We start from the raw sequence: 22981 nt of genomic DNA, 5'->3' as shown, positions 1-22981 counted from the left end.
GAGGGGATTTATATCTACCAAGTCCCCGCAGAGTCGTCGTCTTCGTGGTCCCATCATGCATTGCATGGGAGTGATTCCACATGGCGTGTGCACTTCCATTTCATTCCCTTCCCTCCCACCTGTATTTTTCCATCGATGTATTTTTTTCAGTTTCGTGTGGCCGTTGCAATCCCAATCATCCTCGTCGTGGCCTTCTTAAACGACAAATATTTTTATGACCTCGATGAGACTGTATCTCTTACTACATACGTGACAACATTCGAGATATTGTTGGTTTGTCTAACCAATCCAAATAAAAATGATCATCAGCACACAAATTAATGCTCTATATTTTATTTACGCAAAATAATTTAAAAAATATTAGGTAGGGATATCAATTCACTGTAATTGAGAAATAAATTTTGTAGAATAAGGGTAATTATGAGGTAAGTGCTTGGAACTGCAGCATCAAGCAATATTTCTCCAAGCTAGGGTGATACAATAATTGAAATAAGGCTATATACGAGCGGGGTTCCCCCGATATTTTCAATGCAGGTCCACGGAGGGATAGGCGCGTTTCTAATTTTAAAATGTAGAAAAAAGGCAGGGTCTTATGAACAAATTTAATTGGAACGCTCATGTACAAATTGAGGTCAGAGGACCTCTTTAAACACAACATTGGAAGTAATTACACTATCCTCTGTTAAACGCACATGATGACTCATAATTACGTATCAACAGGAGACTTGAATGTGGAATCAGCCGCATTTTAATAACAGCCATTTAAAAAATGCGAGATATTGTTGCAAATGAACAAATGTATCAGTTTGTGCGCCGTTAACGTCAGGAATATTTACCGTTTTTTTGTTTTTTTTATTATTTAAAAACTAATTTTAGGAAACAATAGCAATATTTAGGAACCAAGATATGCCGTCGCATGTTCTCTGATAAATTCAGTGCATTTTGGTACCTCATTTGTAGAGTTTGGTTCCGTATAAGTTGAGAAAAAGGTATCTATTCAGTATAAATAATATAGAAGATAGGCCATTTTCCACATTCAGTAGGACTAATTTTTCCTCCAATTGAAACTCAAAATATGAAATTCATGAATTGCATACGCCTGTCTGAAAATACCCTTAAGAATAACCAGCCTTCTCGTGAAGCTGCTTTCCGCTATGGCATCTGTTAGACAACTTTGGGTTTTTAACCGATAAACACCATGGATATTTTTTATAACTACTGTAACCTACTGATTATGGAGTTTAAGCATTTGGGGTGGTCACGGAGCAACGCGCTCAATTTGGACCACCACAGAACGCGTATTATTGGGTGAGAATTGCTGAGGAAAGGCATATAACAGAAACTAGTAAGCGATCCATAAATCAATATATCGGCCGAACACTAAAAGGAATAGAAAAATTTGGGCTGAGTCAGCGTATTAGAAACTATTGATCGAATAAAATTTAGACCAATAACCCCATTTGATATCGATTTGATACTGATATATCGCTAAAAAATTAAAGCATACGTTTCAAAAAATTGTCCCTCACCATGAAATTCTTGCAGTTTAATTTCACATCTCTAGTGAAAAGAAAGAAACTTCCAATCTTTATTGAATCGTGGAGGAATTCATTTTGGTCCCAGGACATGTATATCACTGAATAAAAAATTGATCGGTGTCTGTCTGTAACTCAAAAAATAAAAAAAATACTGAACTGATTTTAACGAAATTTTGCTGGAAGATCATGTGTATACCCGGTTCACATATCGGCTATGCATCAACGGGTTTGGGGCTCCGTGAGACTCTCAAGTGATCTCTTTCACTGAAACCAATTATAGTCTGTAAGGGAATATATATGATAGTGCAGAGGTTTTTATTTCCTTATTTAAATTAATTATGAAAGCGATGGATTGGATGGAGGATTGAAATTTTCACTGTTTAGTGAATATAAAAACGGGATTTATTTCGCTGAAATTGTTTGTATGGTGATAATTTTCACGGTAAATACGTTTATAGTGTAAAAATCACTGTTTATTCTCTATTCAACACTGGTGTTTTTGATTAGTAACATTGATATGGAATAAGTTTTCCTTCATCTGAGCATGTGCTCGACAAACCGGTAACAAACGAATGTATTCAATTGTGAAACTATGATACGTCATATGTATGATATTAATTGTATTTTATTCAAAGACTCACATAGAAAAAAAAATGATTTACTGAAAATCTGTGTGCGGTTAGTCATTCCTAAATATAAACATATAGATATATATTGGTAGTTTATCTGACTTTGCGTGGCCATCGAGGATCAAATGTGAAAAAACAAGGTAAAAGCTCTGCAATTTTTTGAAGGCATTTGACACAATGCATTTAAAAGCAATACATTAATTCGTAGAGGTAGTGATAAAACATTTGCATTTTAATACCTCATTTTCAACGGCCAACTTCATTTCGATATGAATTTTAACCCCCGCTGTTTCGTTTGTTGTATCCATAAGATGCAATTTCTTGTCCCATGCTATCGCACACGTATATCGTACACCCACCAGATTTCAGGGTTAAGCTTCTGCAGAAGTTACCGGAAATCCAATGTTGTAATAAAGAAAAGTGAATTTTAAGGTCTTGAACAAATTCATTCTCAGCAAAAAATACGAAAATACTGAATATCGGTATTTTTTTATAAAAATGTATTTATAATGAAACACTTACTTGCAATTTTTGTGGAAAATTGCAAGTAAGTGTTTCATTATGAATCAATTCCACTCCATCTCGCTTGATTCCTCGAAAAATGTATTTATTAATGTATTTGCAAACGGATTCAGATGTATGTTGTGTACCAATGCACTTATCTTGAAACGCGTATTATATCTGGTAGAATTGTAGGCCCCCTTAAAATTTTATGATCCAAAAACATTTTTTTTCGGAACTTTTACGGTAGAAACGTTTCGTGTAGCAGAAAATCTAGAAATATAGTGACCTTAGAAATTTTAAGCATGATTCGTGAACAGGATATGTGAAATGATTTTCATTTTTGGTTCAATTTCTGCAAGTTAAATATTGAACATGACCAGAAATTGAGAGCCTATGAATGATTTTTAGTCGTTTTTCTTAATCCCATAGCGTTTTATTACTTGTTTTTTACCTTTCTCTTCTTATTACGACGGGAAAATTTTCCTCATTGCAGCGTTCCGAAAAATTAATATTTTCTGGACGCACGGCGGTTTATTACGTTCACTTGAATTCTATAATCTATAAATATTTTTTTGGACGCACGGTGCTATATTACGTTCACTTGAATTCTAAAACCAATTTTCTCCATTGGCTGACCAACTCCAAAAAAAGATTGGTGAACGTGAAATTGTGGAGATCCCATCCCCAGGAGGGACCGCAGAGGAATTTTGTTCCTTACATGCTCAGAAAGGACGGAAGCGAAGCGGACGGGGACAGGAAGCAGTCGCGGGCGATCAAATGAAATTCCTGCCCTTATATTTTCTAGAGACGAATGATACGGGGTGGGCGAAGAGGAAACATATTATCGGCCCGCTTCTCGGCGAGATATGATATTTGCTTCATCTTTGTGGCAAACAGAAAAAATCGCATGAATTTCGTAAAGCTTTTTCACCCGAGCTACGGCAATCGAGTAAAATCTCAGACCTCCCATTCCATCCACCTTTTCCCAAATTAACTCTCCTTTTTAATACAATTCACTTTTTTTTGTGTTGTTTATTTATTTTACAGGTAATATTTCATTACATAAGTTTTCCTTCCTAGTAGTTAAAGTAAGTTACTTTGATATTTTAGAGAATCTCCCAGCATCTACCCCTTCCTACGCTAAAATTTGCTTCTTTAAATCTAGAACATCTAAAATGTAAGACTTTGGACTGATTCATAAGTTTCAGCCATCGCCGTTCGATTTGTGATCATTGGAGAAAGAATATCTATTGAGAAACTGCAATAGCTTCCCTTTATTTTTGAGTATGCCTCTACAGCCTCTCTGAAATCAAGCTAATCACTCTCATTTCTGAAGCAATTCAATTTTTAGTTGTTTTTAATTTGACAGGTTAATTTTATTTTAGCAGTTTTCCTTCTGATTGAAGCAAGTTACCGTAAGTGTAAGTGAATCTACCAGCCTAGCAGTGGGTGTTTGCACACATTGGATGCCATGGAAGTAAATAAGATTGAACTTGCTTTCACTCAATAGATGTAACCAATCATTCAGATACGAAATTTTCACTGTTATGAATGCTAAGTAGAATGAAACTTCATTTTTTATCCCCTTGAAGGTATGCAATCTTGGTGTAAAAGAGTCGAAAACATGCCTAACTTTGACATGCCTTAAAACAAAAAGCATAAAAATACTAACTTTTTTTATTTTTTTAATTGAAAGCAGAACATTTAAACTACCCCCTGACAAATTTTAAAGAAAATAAAAGGTGGCCTTTTTTAGTAATAAATTGTTAAATAATGACAAATATTTATTGTTTAAACAAGTCCTATTTGTTTATTATTGCTTCAAATGACTTTCAAGTTATGCCATAATGTGCATAAATGAATTCTCTTCAAAATGAAACAATAACCACTGCATTACAGGCCATAGTTCCTTAGTAATCAGCATTTATGTGATTTTTCATTTTTTACTCTGAGGCCTGACATTGCAATGTTCAACGGACGGTAACTTTATGACGGTTCAGTTCTGAGCTGAGATAAAGGCATCATTATTCATCATAAGGATACAGCTTTCACATATATAAATTTCAGAGAAATCGGCGATGGTCACCTGACATGATTTTGCACTATCTGCCTGATTTGAGATGAAATGGCCCAGCATACACCCCTTCCAACGTTCAAATTATCTCTTTAACTCAAGAACACTTCAATGTAAGACGTTGGACTCATTTATAAGTTTCAGTCATCGCCGTTCGAGTTTAATCATCGGAGAAAGAAACTCTATAGACCTTAGACTCTATAGACTAAGAAATTCCATAAACTGCTATAGTTTCTCTTCCTTTATGAGCCCACTCCTTTGCCATATTAGGCTTCAAGCTAATTCATCATGATCGTCTTTTTTTTATCCAAGTCACTGTTTTGCTGTTTTTTGACTTTACAAGGCAATATTCCATTAAGGTTACCTACCGATAAACATGTATGAATAGCATCGATGGAAATAGTTGATAAGGTTGGAATTTATTTCCAGATTGAATAGAATTCTTTTCCACGATATTTAGAATTAGTGGATTTTTCTCACGTTAATTATAGTATGTACCGTAGGTTGGCGCACGGGCCCGCGAAGTACCTGAGCCGCGAGCAAAGAAGAGGAGGAAAGGACCGACAAAAAAACTGTATGGGACCGACACAGGTAGCTGGCGGGTCCGTTCGCCCGTCCCTTTCCTCCCCCCGACGAAGTCAATCCTCCCCCAGACGAAATGGTCGAAAGTTATTTTTTATACTGTATAACTTTCGACTATTTCGTTGTTTATGATCGGAGCACTTCGTGTTTTATACCATTCTTTTTTGCTTTTTTACTACTTTACAAATATGCTATTTATATTGGGATATTATGAGAAATTAAAAAAGTTAATAATTCTATTAGAGGTGCTAGTTGCCCTCGTCGGGGAGAGGAAAGAGACGGACGAACGGACCCGCCAGCTACCTGTGTCGGTCCCGTACAGTTTTTTTTTTTGTCGGTTCTTTCCTCCCCTCCTTTGCTCGCGGCACAGGTACTTCACGGGCCCGTGTGCCAACTTACGGTATACACACTGTAATTTCTTCCAGTTGAATTTGTTTCCCGGTTAAGAAATATATATATATATATATATATATATATATATATGCTTATCCGATACTACTGCTCCCTGTGATATATACGGTGAAAAAAATGTTGAAGTCTCGGACATGGTGGGTGAGGAACGGGAACTTCTTGGGAAGATGAGAAAGATACAAAGGTTCTGAATGCTGCGAGTATAAAGTGGAGAGGTGATGCTGAAAACCGTTTTAGTGGAGAGGACGTTGGATACGCGAGGAAGGGGAGGGAAGAGAATGGAATTTATGAATCTAAAGAAAGGGAATGCGGCTTATTGTGGATTAGAAAGGTAATTTTCGAGTAGTAAGGAATAAACAGGCCAGGGTGATTGGCAGAATACTTCGTGTTAATCGACGTTTATCAGCGGAGTACCTTAATAGAATATCGCCTTGATAAATCGAAAAACAACAAAAAAAGTGACTTGAATCAGAAAGAAGACGTTGAAGATGAATTGGCTTGACGTTAAGTATGACGAATAAACGTGCTCATAAGGAAATAGGAACTATAGCATTTACTCAATAGTTTTTCTCCGAATACTAAAACTCGAACGGCGATGACATAAACTTGCAATGGAGTCAAATGTCTTAAATACGAGGTGTTCTAGATTAAAAGAGAGAATTTTAGCACATGAATGGATAGATGCTGGGAGGTTCTCAAAACTATCAAGTTAACTTTCTTTAATTTGAAGGAAAACTGCACTTCGCTCTCTACAACTTCATATTTAATCGTCCTAAAACTAAACCTCTTATAGATTAAAGATTGAGTTGTAGGAAGCAGTTTTTTTTTATTTTTCCAAACTTTAAATGGAATTCTACAAGGTTAAGGCCTCATTTAACTTGCGTATCGAAAACTACTATGATAGAATGTTACCATGAAAATTAAAAAAAAACTGAATTTCATCAAAAAAGTGAGTGATTAGTTTGATTGTAGAGTGGTTGCAGGAGGGTGCTCATAAAGAAAAATAAACTTATGTCAGGAATAAAAGGGCTGAACACGGAAATATGAGTAAAAAATGACGGAAGAAATGAGAATAAGGTCAGATGGCGTGAGAAGTGAGTTCCCTGGAGGAGTTTGACAAGGCACGCAAGGATGAACCGAAGTAATGCTTCCGAAAAAAAAGAAACGATTTCGGTGCGCTTTGTTTCGCAGATACGATGTCGTTTGTTTCGTAGATAATTAGCAACAACAAATCGTTTTTTTTTGCGGACGAACGTCATGAACCAAGAAAGAGCCCATTGAATAACTCTCTCCCATACACCTCGATTCTCACGGGCTTCGTGCGTCTTAGGCATTTGCAGCCGCTTCCTTGAAGAGTGACCGCTGTTTTCACCTTCCTGCGTAGAAAACACTCAAAATACGCAATAAAAACCAAGTAGATCACCTCGGCACTTAATATTTTAGCCATTGAGTTTGCTTTAAAGATCGCTATAAACAGTGAAAGATCATGCGAATGATGATGCTGAATGAATTAAATCATTCGCCGTACCTATATAACAGAAAAAATCGCGAATGAACCGTCATGCGCATGATCATTCAGTGAAAATTAGAAGATGCTCTATTTTGCTCGCATGATCCTGTGAATGATCACATGATCATTCAGCGTGATCATTCGCATGATCATTCACCGAGCATAGCGGCCTTAAGACTAAATATATACAGACAGTATAGCAAACACTTTGCGCTCCGTTGAGGTTTTCATGAAACCGATTTGATGACTCAATATAGCTGAATTTCTTCTCCTTATACTTTTTTTTTACTTTTAACACACAGAGGGAACTATTAATTCTGTTAAGTACTAGATATTACTACAATAGAGCGAGATTCTGTCGCAACTTAACAAATCAAAGTTTTTTATTTTTGTAGAAGACGCTAATTTAGGGTTTGCGGAATGTGGTAAAATCGGAGGTAATATGTTTAGAATAGTGCTAGGAATGCTAGGAATTTCACGAAGGTTTATGGAAACATAATTTGCCTTCAATGGTATGACGATACAATAGCACTATATGAAAAAAATCGAAAGATAACTTTAGAAAAGATTTAGGTAGCCCCTGCATAAAAGTTTTCGTTTACTTTCCCCTCGGCACTGAAAGTTTTGGGTGAAAATTCTTCTCATTCATACGCATGTAAGAGCCCCGAAGCGTTTGCTGAGCCTAGTGTGTACGTAGATTGAACTATGAGTGGAACCGTGAAAAACTCGTGCTTCTGGATCCCAAGGCATTGCCGGCGGCAGCTCCTGCTTATTCAGCATTCTACTACCCATTCTCACAAGTCCAGTCAGACTTTTGGACCAAAGAAAACAGCACAGGAGTATAAACTAACTTAGCTTGAAAGAAATACTACCTAACTGCAAGGTACCTAACCGTAATTACAATTTTCTCCAGTAAATTTCAAATTTTTCGTGCTAAATGATAATTTTGCTTTAATCCAAGCATAAAATAAAAACCGGACAGAGTTTCATAAAAATATCTATGCACGATAGCGCTGACGAAGCAGCCGAGACCTGGAGTTAGTTCACAGTATTGTTTACTGGTTTAAACAAAGCAATTATTTGTCTCGGAATATCCTTCATATCGCGTAAGCAGAAAAGGCCTCTAAAATGAAAGAGCTAATCTGCAGAGGCTAATTACGAGCATGAGAAAGTGGTGCCTTTTGGTGCGGAAACTTGGACGTTGCGGTATAAGGACGAGGAGAAGACTGGAGGCAGTCGAGACGTATGTGAGAAGAAGAATGAAGGAGGTGAAGTGGAGAGGAAGAGGAGCGACGTAGTGCTGGACATGGTGGGCGAGAAGAGGAAACATTATTAGGAGATATGGAGAAGGTCCTCGCTGGAGAGAGTGGAAGGAGATACTAAAAACCACGTCACTGAGAAGACCATTCCCTTTATGATTGAGAGAGGAAAACAGTAAAAATTTTATAAATATATAAGTTGATTAGGCCTTAAACTAATGGAATTATATTAATAAGGGAATCAAAGAATGATTTTTAATTCGGGGAGGGAGGACATGAGGGCAGGGATGCCAAGTAAAAGGAAACGAAAATGTTTCTTTTCGACACGGAGGGAAATGAAAATACGAGGCCTAGCTTTACTTTCGTTCATGCACGAAACTAAAATCACTAAGGAGTTTAGTTCCGAACCGGGAAGAAACTTTACCCTCGTGAATGAAACTAAATTAATCGATGCTCCGCAACTCATACTTAATTTTGTATCCCAAAAGTTGAGTGGAGGGAGATAGGATGAATAGTTTCTATCCATTACATTTGACATACTTGTAGAGAGGTTTAAACATTGAGCTTAAAAATCGAATGGCCAGTGTGCGTTCACCGTTCTCCTGTCAGTGGTAAAAAATATGAGTGCCTCATGAATCTAATGGCGGTAGGCCGAACCTCTGCTTCATTCAACCATAATTCGTACTCGGAATGTGGGTTGAAACTAAACCGTTCGAAGGTGAAGCACGTGGTCCCTCCGGTGCGAAACATTATCTGCCTTTCGTTTCGACCCTGAGTTTAGCTCCCCGGGTTTAAATCCATTTCGTTTCGTTTCTACATTTCACTCCCGCGAACAAAACTATTGAAATTATACTGGTTTTGACTTTCGTTTAGTTTCTATTGCCATCCCTGCATGTGGGTTGATTTGCACTATGCTCCATGTAAACCTACGTTAACCAGTAGAATGCTTTTTTAAAATAATACATATCAAAAGCCATGGGTGCCACCCATTGCCAATGAATAGCAACCAAATATACGGGTAGGTCTTTTGGCGTGACTAATTCCACCAATTTTTTTTGCATAATATGAACTGTGTTTACCATTTGGAGCTAAACAATTGGGCTCATTCACTTTTTTTTCGTTCGCAGAAATCCTACCGTCTGTAGACATTCGTGCGATATGTCTACAATTTTATGCACGCTAGACACCACTCAAAGCCACGATTTAATTTTTAAATTGCGTGACCTTCATGCTTCTTTTCAATGTATCAAACGACCTTTCGTTGGTTTTCTTTGCCCTTCCCGTCCGGTCTTACATTTTTTTCCTGCATGATCCCATAACTGCAAACGCAAATACAAGATAAATGTTCACAATATGTTTTTGCAATGTATTCAATAAGAATCTGGGTCGAAAAATTATTTTGGCCCAATACGTATTTATAAGCGCTCGGACATAAAAACCACTGTAGCAGAAAACCATTCCCAGGGTAGGGGCAACCTACCCGAGCGGGACTAGAACCCAAGACCTCATGTTTGGGGGGCGAGAAAAAGTACCCCTCTGCCACCGAAAAAATCTGAACTAAGAAAAATTGAAAACTAAAAAAATTGAAAACTAAAAAAATTAAAAGCAAAAAAATGAAACAAAAAATCAAGGCTAAAAAGCTATAACTAAAAAAATCAAGGCTAAAAAAAACCGTGACTGATATTGATCCTTATTATCGGATAATTTTGAATCCGAAAACTTAGCAGTAGTTGCAAAAGAGGTCAAGCGTGGGAATTGCGCAATGATGCTTTCACGCCCCCGCCAGACACCTAATTACATAGCAACAGGAGAGGTCACTGGCCTCCGACGACTCGACATCCCAACAATTACCCCAATCAAATCCCAAAAGCTTCCGATAATATTACAGAGCATGGGGATGATAGAAAAAATATCTTTTTACAAGGTTAAGAAAATACCTCCCACGCACTGTTTAAATAGAACGAACTCCACAGAGGGCACAAGAATTAATTTGATCCAATTCGAGGTACGCAAGACCTAATTACAGCCTCCACTGAGGTCACATTCACTTTTATTGAATTAAATCTCATTAACTATATTAAACTGGTCAAAATGCTATATAATCCATGTAGAGAGTTAATTAGACCAGCCTGTAATTCGTTCTTTTTAAATATGCTATTAAGCGTGAACTGCATCCAACTCTTCTCCTGGTTCTAGTCGAATTTACTATCCAGTAATTGATGATAAGTGGATTACAGTGACACTCTAAGAGCCAAATATAGTTAATAATTAATGAATTACTTGCTCCCTTAGTGTTTTCTGTTACTGTTTACAATTGACACTGATTTGAACATTTTAAAGAGGAAAATTAACACTCGCTATTCACTCAATTTAATGAGCCTTAATTCCACGAATTTAAATCAAAAATTCTGTTTGTGAGTGAGATCAAACTTCCTATTTTAAATACCTCACGGAACTACAGACGACGATTTTTTCCCCTGTATTCGGGGACAAAGTTGTGCCTAACCATGGGATTTCAAATGAAATGCTGGAGCATTTTCACGATACCTATCCATTCAAAAGATGTGAACTTCACGACGACCGTCAGTAGAAATTAGGCTAAGAGGATGTCAATATCCTGTCACGCTCCGTTTGAGTTAAATTTAAACGGGTCCCAATATCAATTTCATGATTCAAAGGCAAGAGAAGTGAAAAGGGTGACCGCGATTAATTTCCTTTCCTTCGAGAAGAAATATAGAACGTGAAAGATCATACCGAGATCCGCCCTAATAATGTAAAATATAAATATAAAAATATAATATATATAAAAAAAAACGAGGAAAAACGCAATGGGTGCGGAATAAAATTAATCTAATGAATAGCGGAAAATTCAACGAAAAACAATGGTGGGAATCTCTTTTTACTGTCCAGCAATTCGAAAAATTCCAGCCATACCTATGATTGTGAGGAAAACAGTCCGTCAAAAACCTGACCTAAATATTTTATGCTTGAAAAGTATTGAATTTAGTCCTCCATTGAATAGCCCTGTTTTGGTGTTAGCCTTCTGGCGATTACGATAAAATTGGAAATTTGTGGAATTAATATCAAGATAAGCTATGAAATGAAACTCACCGTAGCGTGAAGTACCCATGGTGTAAATGGTAAATGTAAAGGAAATGCAGAACATAAATTCTAGTGTCAAACATGAGGAGTTCTTCCTTCTTCCACCCATCTAGACATTTATCACCCCATATGAAATTTTACTTTTAAAAAATCCATTTTAAACTATAATGTAAGAATTGTACTTTTTGCAGTAGTGGCAGATACCAGATTTATTAATCGGATATGAAGGCCCATTTCTAGATTTTTTTATCTAGGACAAGGTAATTGGATAAAATTTTCAGATACAGCAATGCTCTATGCAACTACTCAAGAAGTAATGAAAGTGTATCATTCAGGTTATCTCTCGTAGGATTTCATTTTCTTTTATATATCACTGACTTGAAGCGGGACATAAATGAGAGTAATAAGATATTACCTATTAAAGAGGTCAATTTTTAAAAATTACTATTAAATCACTCACGAAAGTTAAATTAATGATTAAAGATAAGATTTTTGTTCATATTCTACATCTCTCATTTATACCACGCAAGATCAAGAAAAATTAAGAGCGTATATTACCTTGAAAACTATTAAAATTGACTTCAGATTGGAGAGAATTCCAGGGTAGGTAATATATTGGTTCGCATTTTTCAACAAAACTTATCGGAAAACATACAATGAAATTGTGATAACAAATTGTTTTTATCCCGTGAAAAAGCAAAGCTACATTTCATCAGAAAAAAAGAATGATAGAAAATTCAGAACTCGTACCGACTACCTGAAAACGAAAGAATCTTCAAAGCCCATGAAACCCTCTGCGCCAGAGAAAAATAAAAAAAATGAAACTTCATAGCTTATCGCAATCTACAGAGAGAGATCCATGGATTGCCAACCTAGATTTTCCTCTCCGGGTCAAGTTGAAGAGCGAGTGGCCGCATGCTTGTGGCACAAGGGCGAGGTTATGGTTGGCCACGTCCGGCGGCATTGGGGAGGGGCACTCCACTGTCGCAACCACCGCCCCCCCCCCCCACAAAAGTTTCCACACACGTCACATCCCACACTTATATAGATCTATTTACGACGCGAGGATGTGCCGAGTTCTCCTCGTGGGCGGTACCAATATCTGAATCAAAAATGGATGTCATTTTCTTTCCCTCGATTTGAAGGTTTCATTGGCATTTGACGGTGAAAATTAACCATAAAAGTTATTCACGTTGCGTACGCATGGTAGGAATTCTCGTCATTTTTTCCGTAGCGTTCCGGGTGGATGACGAAGAATTTCGTCATTCAGGTGTGTCAACTTCAGTGGCGCAGCGAGGGGAGGTTTTGAGGGATAAACCCCCCCCCCCCCCCCAGAGATCATAGTAATTTTTAAGTTTAATCCATTTTACTTCATTTGATTTATATTACTAATAGAATAGTGTAAGAATTAATAAAATATTCCTCAGAAAGCAGCAAAACTCACCATTTTGAACCACCTATCTAAAAATTCCGCAATTTATTAATCTCGCTCCTACCGCTTACCCTGGTGGGTATACCGGACCCCCACGTACTCCGGTATTAGTTGCACCTAAACCCCCCTAGCAGTAATTCCTAGCTACGCCCCTGGTCAACTTAAACAGTTTTGAAGCATACTATAGGTGTTTGATAATATGTTGTCAGTTGTTCTTCGTTACTTATTATGAATGGACTTATCGTAACGTTTGATTAAGTAATGCTTTATTTTAAACATTGAATTTTTAACCATGTTTAAACCAAAGACGGTTCACCCAAATTAACGCATATTTTCAATCTCAACACCTCTGCCCAAGCACGTTGTTGTTTTGCATTTAAATACTCCGGTAAGCAACGTGTTATCAAGTTATTTTATGGCTATTAAATGTTTAAAAAATATTTTTTGTACTGCAAATTTTTGATTAAAAATTGTGAATTCACCTGAGCAATTAATAACTTGTTACCTAGTTTTCGAAATAATATATATAGAAAAAAACCTTGTATTCATGATGAAAAGTAAATATTACATCGCATGTCCAATGGAATTTACAAGTTCCTATTAACTAACCCTTGGGCTGCAGGAAGTAAATTTAAGCCCTTTAGTGTTCCATATGGTCAGGGAAAGTACCCTAGTGCAAGGTATCCAGGTAGCAATAAATTTCTTTGAGTATATGCCGCAGTCAGCCTGCATAAAAACGTTCCCGCACTCTAGGGACTGAGCAAAAATATTTCAACTATTAATGTACTGCTTTGCCATGACGGCGATTTTGGGGGAGGACCACACTACTGCCGCAATAGCCATCCCCCGCAAAAGAAATCCCGCCAAGAGTTTCCACATACGTCACTTCCCACACTTTATATAGATATCTATTTACGCCGCAAGAATGTCCCGCCGAGTTCCTCTCGTGAAGGGCGGTATCAATATCCGCATCAAAAATGGATGTCGTTTCATTATCTCAATCTGACGGTTTCGTTGACTTTTTACGATGAAAATTAAGCATAAACGTTATTTTAAGGCTGTTAAATTATACTGATAACTTGTCAAGTTAATTACAAGTTTAAAGCATGAAAAAACTTGTCTTGACGAAGTCTTCAAAATGAATAGATAGTATTTGATTCCATGCCCACAGGCCAAGTGCCAATCAAGCAAAAATATTTCCATTAATACTGCACCGCTTTGCCATAATGGTAAAAAGATAGAATTTTTAAATAGAGGATGATGATGCAGCAATAAATCTCATTTTTTTATTGATTGAAGATATGTTTTGATATGCTTAAGTTGAAAAGTTATAATGAGTGACAATGAAGGTTTAACCAATCAATAGAAGATTAAGTAGAATAATATTCCATCTTTCTATGAATGAGCCATAATCATAAAATATTTTGTTTATCTTAAGTATAACAATATTTGCAAACATTATCATGTACTAAAGTTTTTTTTCTAATTTATGAATCTTAAAAGGCAAATACATCGCACAATTTTTGATAGTGGAATATGAAAATTGCGATTCCTGATTGGATTTTTTTATTCATTGCATCATGCACAAAGTTTCGTGAAAATCGATCGACTTTCGAAATGCTGGTGATCGATCAGGCATATTACCATTCTAATACCTCGTAGACCGCCTCAAGAGGCGTCTGGCAATGCCACACTATGGCATAGGATTATTGTGATAACAGCCTGAAACATCTAAGAGAATTCCGGAAATTTTGGGTGCACGTTGTGATAGGTTTGTCAGTCTTAGTATTTATTAGCCCTTAAAGCCCTTAACTGAGTAAAACTGCTTTCTCAACGTGCTCGTTTCACAAATTATCTATTTCATTCTATGTAGAACCGGGACAAGAAGAGCATATGTGGGGTAATATGGAAACAATGACGAGTGCTCAGATATGTATCTAACATATGTATTTAAATAGTGTTCCCAAGCATATTTCCGTAGAATGAATAAATGATGAACATTATTTTCAGCCAAAACAATTTCATACGGATACCATCGCCATTGAGCTACAAAATACGCTACCATCATACTTGTCCATATTTTCCAAATCGACAAGCTACGTCCATTTGCTGTGATTGAGGTATTATCTTACATACGGAATGAATTACCGTTTGGTTGATTTCCGAGTCAATCACATGCGGCCTTGCGGTTTATGTTGGGCTAAAATTGAGTTTAAACCCAAAACAACATAGACTCAAAGATAGAGACATCATAGAGTCATTGCGACAAAAGGATAGCTATAAAATTCCTCTCACTCGCATTATGGCACGCTATGCCTCTCTGTGTTTACTGCCCCATAAAATCATAAGCATCCTACACAGCTCGTACCCAGAGATTTTACCATGAAAAGAGAATGAAAATAAATCATGCACAGTTTATACACCAAATTAGGTGAAATGAATTCTTTAGACAAGGTAATCATTGAAATGACAACTTTTTCAAAAGTTTTATCAATTGAGCGTCTAAAGGGATAGCCGTCTTCGACTTGGACGCAATAAAATGGCAAAAAAGATCCCTGAGCCTCTACTTGGATAAAATCAGCTACTAAAACACTAAAAAAGACATATCATGGAAGCTGTGGAAAAAATCAGTGAGAATACAAAAACAATTTTCCCTATTAAATCCAATAAACATTTTTACGGTAGATTTACAGTTTCATAAGGATGTATAAACTCGTTGTAATCTCACTAAGAGAAATGAAATGGTGATCGAACTGCAAATAAATCAGACTTTAATGTTTGAAAATAATAAAGTTAAATACTCTTCTCAAGATGTCGGAATAACTTCCGTTTGATCAACTTTTGCAGCGGTTAAAAGTGATGACGATTGAAAAATACGTAGGAAATAGCACCAACATTCACTTCCCCGAAAAGAAGGGTTTAGATAATTACGAACATGAACAAGTATTCGATCCAGTCCAACTTAATGCCCAGTGTACATCATGATACTGACATACCAAATCATAGACTTAACTTGATCCGTCTAGAAGATGCCAAGTTAAGTTAACAATATCTCACTCACTATCAGCCCATTGAATAACACATAACCCGCACAGACGTACCTAGATTTACCAATAAAGGATCAATTTCCATCGGAAATACCACATTCAACTTGAGACTTCAAGTTTCCAATCATCGATATAAAATTTCCAGCCATTCGTAAATATATGCAATATTGTGAACAAGCTGTAGAATTTGCTGTTTCAAAAGACTTTACAAATACCTTACCACACACTTAAGTTTTTAATTTACCTGTTTTCCGAAATGACTTTCAGAATAATAAATTATTCCCTACCTATACGCAGACATTTTATAATCGCTTAATAAAAAATTAAACTTCCGAAGGGAGTATTAAGAATATTTCAGAAGCGGTTTCAGGAATATGGGCATCAGAGACAAAGAAGACTGTAACACGCCTTATTCCAATGCAGTAGCACAGCTTAAGGGAGGAACAATCGGGAGGCATTAGTGACACAACTTACTATACGTAGATTGCTTGTGAAATTGCGAACACATTTATTTCAGAGCGACACGATGTACATCATTTTATAAGCACGCTATATTTCCAGGTCTGATAGAAATGATAAAATATTAGAGAGATATTTTTCCGAACAGATGTGTGAAGGATTCTTTCCTTCGTAAACGTCAAAAGACTAGAATAAATGATAGGTGGAACTCAACGGTTACCAGTCACTGTCTATCAGGCAATCAATTTTCTAACAACGCGCTCCAAATGGTTTTCGTGTCCTCATAGATATAAACGACAAGTGTTCTACAACCTACTACTACATGCTTAATGAGGTGATTATCGGGGTAGCTCATGAGTAACTGGTAACAAAATAGACTACACTCATTGCAAGGAAAGCGAGACTCATATGATAAAGGTAAAAAGTCACAAGCTTTAGCAGATGGAACAAGTCAACTATTTCATTGAAAGGAAAGAGCTGATCAGAAGATTTTATGTAAGACTTCAGATAAAAGCTTGTGACTCTTACCTGGACTTTAGCAATTTACAGTGCGGAAAAATGGACACCTACGCTGTAGGACGAGAAAAATCTTGTGACTTTTGCGATGTGGGAGTGAAAAGGATTGATAAAGTGAAACGGAAGCACAGGAAGCTTCTAAATGAGATACGGAGGAGACATAAGGTTTGGATGCAGCAAATATTTACGGAAAGGAGATTTCTTAAACATTGTGAGAAGGAAGAATGTTAGGGGATCGAGATAGAGGAAAGAAGAGAATAGGATTTACAGGTAAAATAAAAGGGAGTTAGTAATATTGTTATTTGAAGTGGAAAGTCCAAGTTTGGAGAGGAGGCAGGCCAGGGTAATCTGCAAATTGCTCCACTTAAACCTGCCATAACCGGTTTAATACTATAATAATAACTTACATTGATTTAGGAAAACTTCTCTAACTATTATCGTCACTCATTGAATACTTAAGTGGGTGAAGGTGTTACATCGCGAGGGTATTATGCAGCAGAAAAAATGAAGAAAAAAAACGGAAAAAATAGTAACGCTAGGTCTGGGCAAAGTTTACCGAGACCAAACTGTATGGCGAGCACATGTATCAGATGAAAAAGAAAAATCCTAAGAGATCCCATTCAGTGATAGGGTATAGGATGTTTTTTTCGTCGATATAAGCTGGTTAGAAAAGAGGACAAAAATATTTTGGCATAGATGACAAGTCACTGATCTGGTAAATGGAATAATCAACGATTAGATGGGTTCAAAGAGGAATAATTATCATAAATATAATATTGACACCCAGTTTAGCCTTTTGTTTACGCAGACATTTAGGATACGAGGAAACAGGAAGAGTAAAAGTGGTAGACAGCATAGTAAAGCTGACGTTAATAGCACGCCCACAGGAATTGAGAACGGAGGAGGAATCTTGAATGCAAAGGAAGAAATATTTTTTTCTCTATCTTGTTAATATGGTAGGATTATTGTTGAAGCAGAATAAACATGATCAGCAGGTACTGAGAAAAAAAGAAGATATAGAAACCCACGACAGAAGGCAAACGTATGATCCACGGTCCACTCCTCACGCATGCATTATTTCTTTAAATTTTGATATTCAACGTTAAACACACAGTACCTGAAAAAAGACTCATCATTTCAAAAACTGTTACTTTGTCACCAAAATTGGAATATATCACAGACCCAAATATCAAAAGGCCTTGATAAAAAAAAACAGAGAAAATGATGAGTGGGAAAAATGCCAGCGTCATTTTACATAGAAACTAAACAAAAAATTCCATGAAAAAATCTGAATGGGGGTAGGCGGGCAAAAACTTGTAAGATATCATTCACTGAAATCAACCAGCCAAAAGTCACACCAAGGTGAAAAATTAAAATGGGTAGAATGGATTGAGGCAGACTGAATGACAAACAGAATAAATAAATATCACACGAAAAAAAAATTGTATAAATACTTAGCTGCCATAGTGCGACGCCTTTACATAAAGATTCATCGGAATTGACCATTAAAATAGCGAATAATCTTTTGAAAAAAAAAAAATTGTGTTATAACTTCTCATTATATACCATCTGGCATCTCGATCCTAATTAGGGGTTAATGGATGTAAAGCTGAAACGTTGATCTCCATACCACAACAATTTGAATTCACCCCAATGAATGCGTCTTTCTACTTTTTCGAATACGTTTCATGCGCTGATTTTTCTCCATTAGTACTCTCTCCAACTTAGAATGATAGAAAGTATCGAAAAAATACTAATGGCACCTAAATAAGTAGATGAGCTATTTTAGACTATAAATGAAGTCCACAATTTCCCTACTCCAAATAATAACCGATGAGCGGGTTTCCATCGAGAAAGGCAATTTTACTCCGAATGAAAAGTTGCAAGTAAAATGATTCAAAGACATCAAATATGAAGAGATAGATGTCACTCACACTCATACGTATTTCGTTGAGAGGTAGAACTTGTGAGAGATTACTTGTCTGAGCCTTTTCAGATGTTTGTTAGCGAGATAAATTTCTCAAAGTTCCATCCGGGTCAAATGGGTTATCTCCTGCAGGTTTCGGCAGCTTACCCTGCTACTGACTTCAGGGTTGACGTTAGGTGGATGTCTCCACCACTTTATCTCTTAAGACAAATGTAGAATAAGCTGCCAAAATATGAGGAGATAAATCCATTCGTAAAGATGAAAACCTAAGAATTTTTTCCGAAAAGCTTGTCAATATTTAACGGATCAACAACACGATAGCGCAATATCACCCACTTTGATATTAATTGTTTCATACCATTATAATCGCACATTTTCGTCCAACCTTAAATATTTAATGTCCTATAAAATCCATTATCTCAAATAAAATGTCGAAAATGCTGCCGAAAAAGCCCAAGAAACCCCGTTTTAATGGTAGCTGAGAAATGCATCCAAACAATGTTTGCGTTGCTATAACACAGTAACTAAGGAATTGCGACCCAATGTTTATGGACAAAAAATGCTTATAACTGTACGCCCTACCACCCCCTGAAGTGTTGTCGATATATGCTGAAACACCCTATGCCGGCATACCTGATGAGCGGACAATTAATTTACTAAAATATGAAGTCAATCACTTCGTAAAATAAACTAAAGGGTGGAATATCAATAGCGGTTCTCCATTGTCATGCACGGATTTTAGGGATCGTTTCTGAAGGAGAGGCACTAGTCATAAACCGCGTTGGCCTCGGCAAATCTTAATCTTATTGGGCATTATAAGCATACGCTGCAAATACAAGTTGTAAGGAGTAAATTAACACCACTGAACAAAGCATACAAATTTTATTAACTACAAAAGACTCAATCATCACTGAGGGGATACATAACTCATATGGTCAATCGTGAATTTTTACGACCATGTTGTCACATCAAAAGCAGTAAAGTCTTTGACATTTACACAATTGACCCGGTGGAAGGCGAAAATTAACATACAACCACATCCGATGATGTACAACTCATGAGCTAAAATACAAATCCTAAACATAAATGAATAGCGATAACCGTTAAGGTTGAATTTAACAAATTCCTTTGCATTGAAATCAAAAAACGTTAGCATATACCTCATACATTTGTTACTCTGTAAAGTTTCAGCATTAGCCGCCTTTATTAAGGTAGAGATAAAGTTGCTTGATAATTACGCTATCAGCCGAAACCTTGGTCAATAATATAGTATAAGACTGCGGACAATACGAAGTTTTCTTCATGTCATTGAAATGAGTTAATATAAACCTTCATTTCGTACTGGTAACATAGGTACATGGAGCAAATACCCCTTAAAATATAACACTGAAGCCTTCCGATTTTTAACAAAAAGAACTGGCATTAAAACTCAAATGAGTGAGGATATAACGGTTATTTACTAGGAAAGCCCAATAATTTGCTGCGACAACAAAGGAAACTTCCGAAAGCGTGTGATAAAACGGAACTGGGGAGCTATTAAACTGGCCCACGCCGGAAAACATCGCATACGCTGAGCGTCCGAGCGGAAAGGTAAATACCAGGGACAATAAGCGAGGAGGAATTGCGTGAAATGAATAGTGTGTTTCGACTCACCTCCGGTCCTCCACCGAAGACAGCCTTCCGAAGCGGCGAATAGGTCCTCCGTTGTCCAATGTTTCCTTTCCCACCTTCGGCGAGGAAACCGGCGGCCGACGACAGGGCAGAAGAACGTCAACCTCAAACCACCACACTGTCTCCCCAGTTCTCCACGAGACCGTGGTTTTGAAGGAAGCTCTTGCTCTCGGACTAATTGGGCAACACCTTTTTGAGAGTTTCCAAAAAAAGGCGCTCAAAACACACGCGAGGCGACGATCATCAGCAACAGCATTACCTCTTGAACTCCAATGCATCGAAGTGGAAAAGAACCGTGGTGGAATGCATCGTCATCAGTCAACAGGCATGGCAAACGATATCAGTGCAGACTATTCCGCTACTATTTCCACTAAGCGTAATACCGATGCAAAAATTCTTTCCGTTTTTCGTACGGTATAGTCGCTTGCTGCTGGAATAACTAGTGCAGGCAGACGAGTAGGGACTGGTCTTGTGTGTCCTTTTGTGTTCACTTCACTTGCCCTCCCTTCCTGCGTCGCCCCCCGTCCACTCTTCAACTGGCCACACCCCCTTCCAACACCGGCCGGCAAACACTCCTGGCAAGGGTACCTGGCACGTGGAGAGGACGACAGCTGAACTCGTGCGTCGAAAAGAATCGTTGAAGACGATTCCGTGGCAGAACGTTGGGCAAGTGTTGAGACAATATTGCCGTCTTCACGAGACGCAAGACACCGTGCATCAATAAAAGGAAGTAAATTGGTCAAACTCCCACTTAAACACACGAAACAATACTAATATTTCACCAGTCTCTTTGTATGAACTTATTACACGATCAGGTGTGACTCTAACGCTAAGAAATGATAGTACTCAAGGCAAAAACAGTCGAAGCGACGCTGAAACTAAATGTTTAACGCAAACACTTCTCACAGGTGAATAACAAGGTGGGTTTCTTTCTGCATCGAAAACTTCTGAGGAGTTTTTTTTCTCGGGTAGAAACGAGGGAAAGGAGACTAGGGAGATGGGAGAAGAGATGAGGAGAGAAGCGAGAGGAGGTCGCCGAATAAAAGTTTTTTTCAATGCAAATAATGCAGAAGATTGAGAGGAGAGACTCAGGTAGGAATAAAGCCCTTAGCGGCGGTCGAGGGTTTTGTGTTCGGCAATGCGCGCGCGGAGAGACAAGTTTCGGAGAGTTGCTCGACTGCCCCCTCTCGCTCCCAACACAGCTGACGAGTACTCAGGGGCGGCAGTGGCGGCGGCGGCGTTGAAATATCCCGTGCCTCCCCTTACGGCGACCGACGCGCTTCTGCACCGAAATGGCGGACGTCGACGGCGGCAGCGCCGGGCGACCCTATCCCTCGCTTACCCCTCCTTCTCCACCACGAGACTACTGCACCCCTACTGTTCCCTTCCCCCCACACCACCACCCAGGGCACGGCGGCGTAACAACCCTCCCCTCTCCCCGGCTTGCCCCACCCAACAAGCGAACTAAAACCATTGCATCCCCACCTCTTCTTCCACACTTTATGTACACCCTCCTCCCCCGTGGATATCCTTCCCCTCTGTTCTTCCACCACCCTTCCGACAGAATGCAATTTCACTCTCTCTCCATATTCCCTTTTCGACGACGAGACGATCGGGAAGTGCCGGTGGTGGGTCAGCGTCAAAAGCCGAGTTTATCTCGTAACTCGCTTTCGCTCGGTCGTTCAGCCAATTCTTACAATTTTTGTCTTGCGTTTGACCCTTAAGGATCGTTTTTTTCGGTGATTTATAACCTAATTAAATTGAAAACTAATAATACCAAACAGTTCTTGGCTTCCAGACTTTCTGATTGTTACAAGGCATGGACTAATGGTTGCCACAGTGACTTTGGTGCCATTAACAAATATCTCCGCGATTTTCAAATTCCTCATTACCATCGATTTTGTGATCCCTCTTAACGCCTCGTCTGACGGACGGTGTGCTGCACTCGATGTTCCCCCCACGAAGCACACACGAAAGTATCGAAAAGTCTCTGGAAAATCTCCACCCCGCCGGTATACGAACCTGGATCCTCAGGGTAGGAAACCAGCACTCTAGCCACCACGCCTTCCAGAACCCCTTGAGTTCTTTCCTCGAATACTTGTAATTTAATTTTTACCGGTATTGGTTAACTTTCGCCGTAGAAATCATTGCTGCCAGTCACCGAAAAAAATACGCCATCGTCATTACATTTTTACCGCCAGCGCTCATTTCACACGCCGAAACATAAAAACAGACCACGTTATTATTTCATATTTCGACGTATATTGCAAACAGAATATACTATCATTTCTACTTCTTTTTATAATCCTGAAATTTAAAA

The 22981-nt window shown here is 38.0% G+C and overlaps 1 protein-coding gene across 1 annotated transcript in view; it reads right to left on the bottom strand.

Moving 5' to 3' along the window:
* LOC124159752 overlaps window positions 1-20970 on the bottom strand; it is a 140269-nt gene extending 119299 nt beyond the window's left edge. The window contains exons 1-4 of the mRNA XM_046535663.1: window positions 20921-20970; window positions 20644-20835; window positions 9802-9826; window positions 7051-7114 (exon numbers count right to left, since the gene is read on the bottom strand). Coding sequence (XP_046391619.1) covers window positions 7051-7114; window positions 9802-9826; window positions 20644-20835; window positions 20921-20970 — 331 coding nt within the window. The remainder of the gene's footprint in view (window positions 1-7050; window positions 7115-9801; window positions 9827-20643; window positions 20836-20920) is intronic.
* Window positions 20971-22981: the final 2011 nt, after the last annotated feature.

The sequence above is a fragment of the Ischnura elegans genome, chromosome 5, assembly GCF_921293095.1.
Source record: "Ischnura elegans chromosome 5, ioIscEleg1.1, whole genome shotgun sequence".
Taxonomy (NCBI): Eukaryota; Metazoa; Arthropoda; class Insecta; order Odonata; family Coenagrionidae; genus Ischnura; species Ischnura elegans.
The sequence above is the reverse complement of the archived record's forward strand: the minus strand, read 5'-3'. Positions and strand labels throughout refer to the sequence as shown.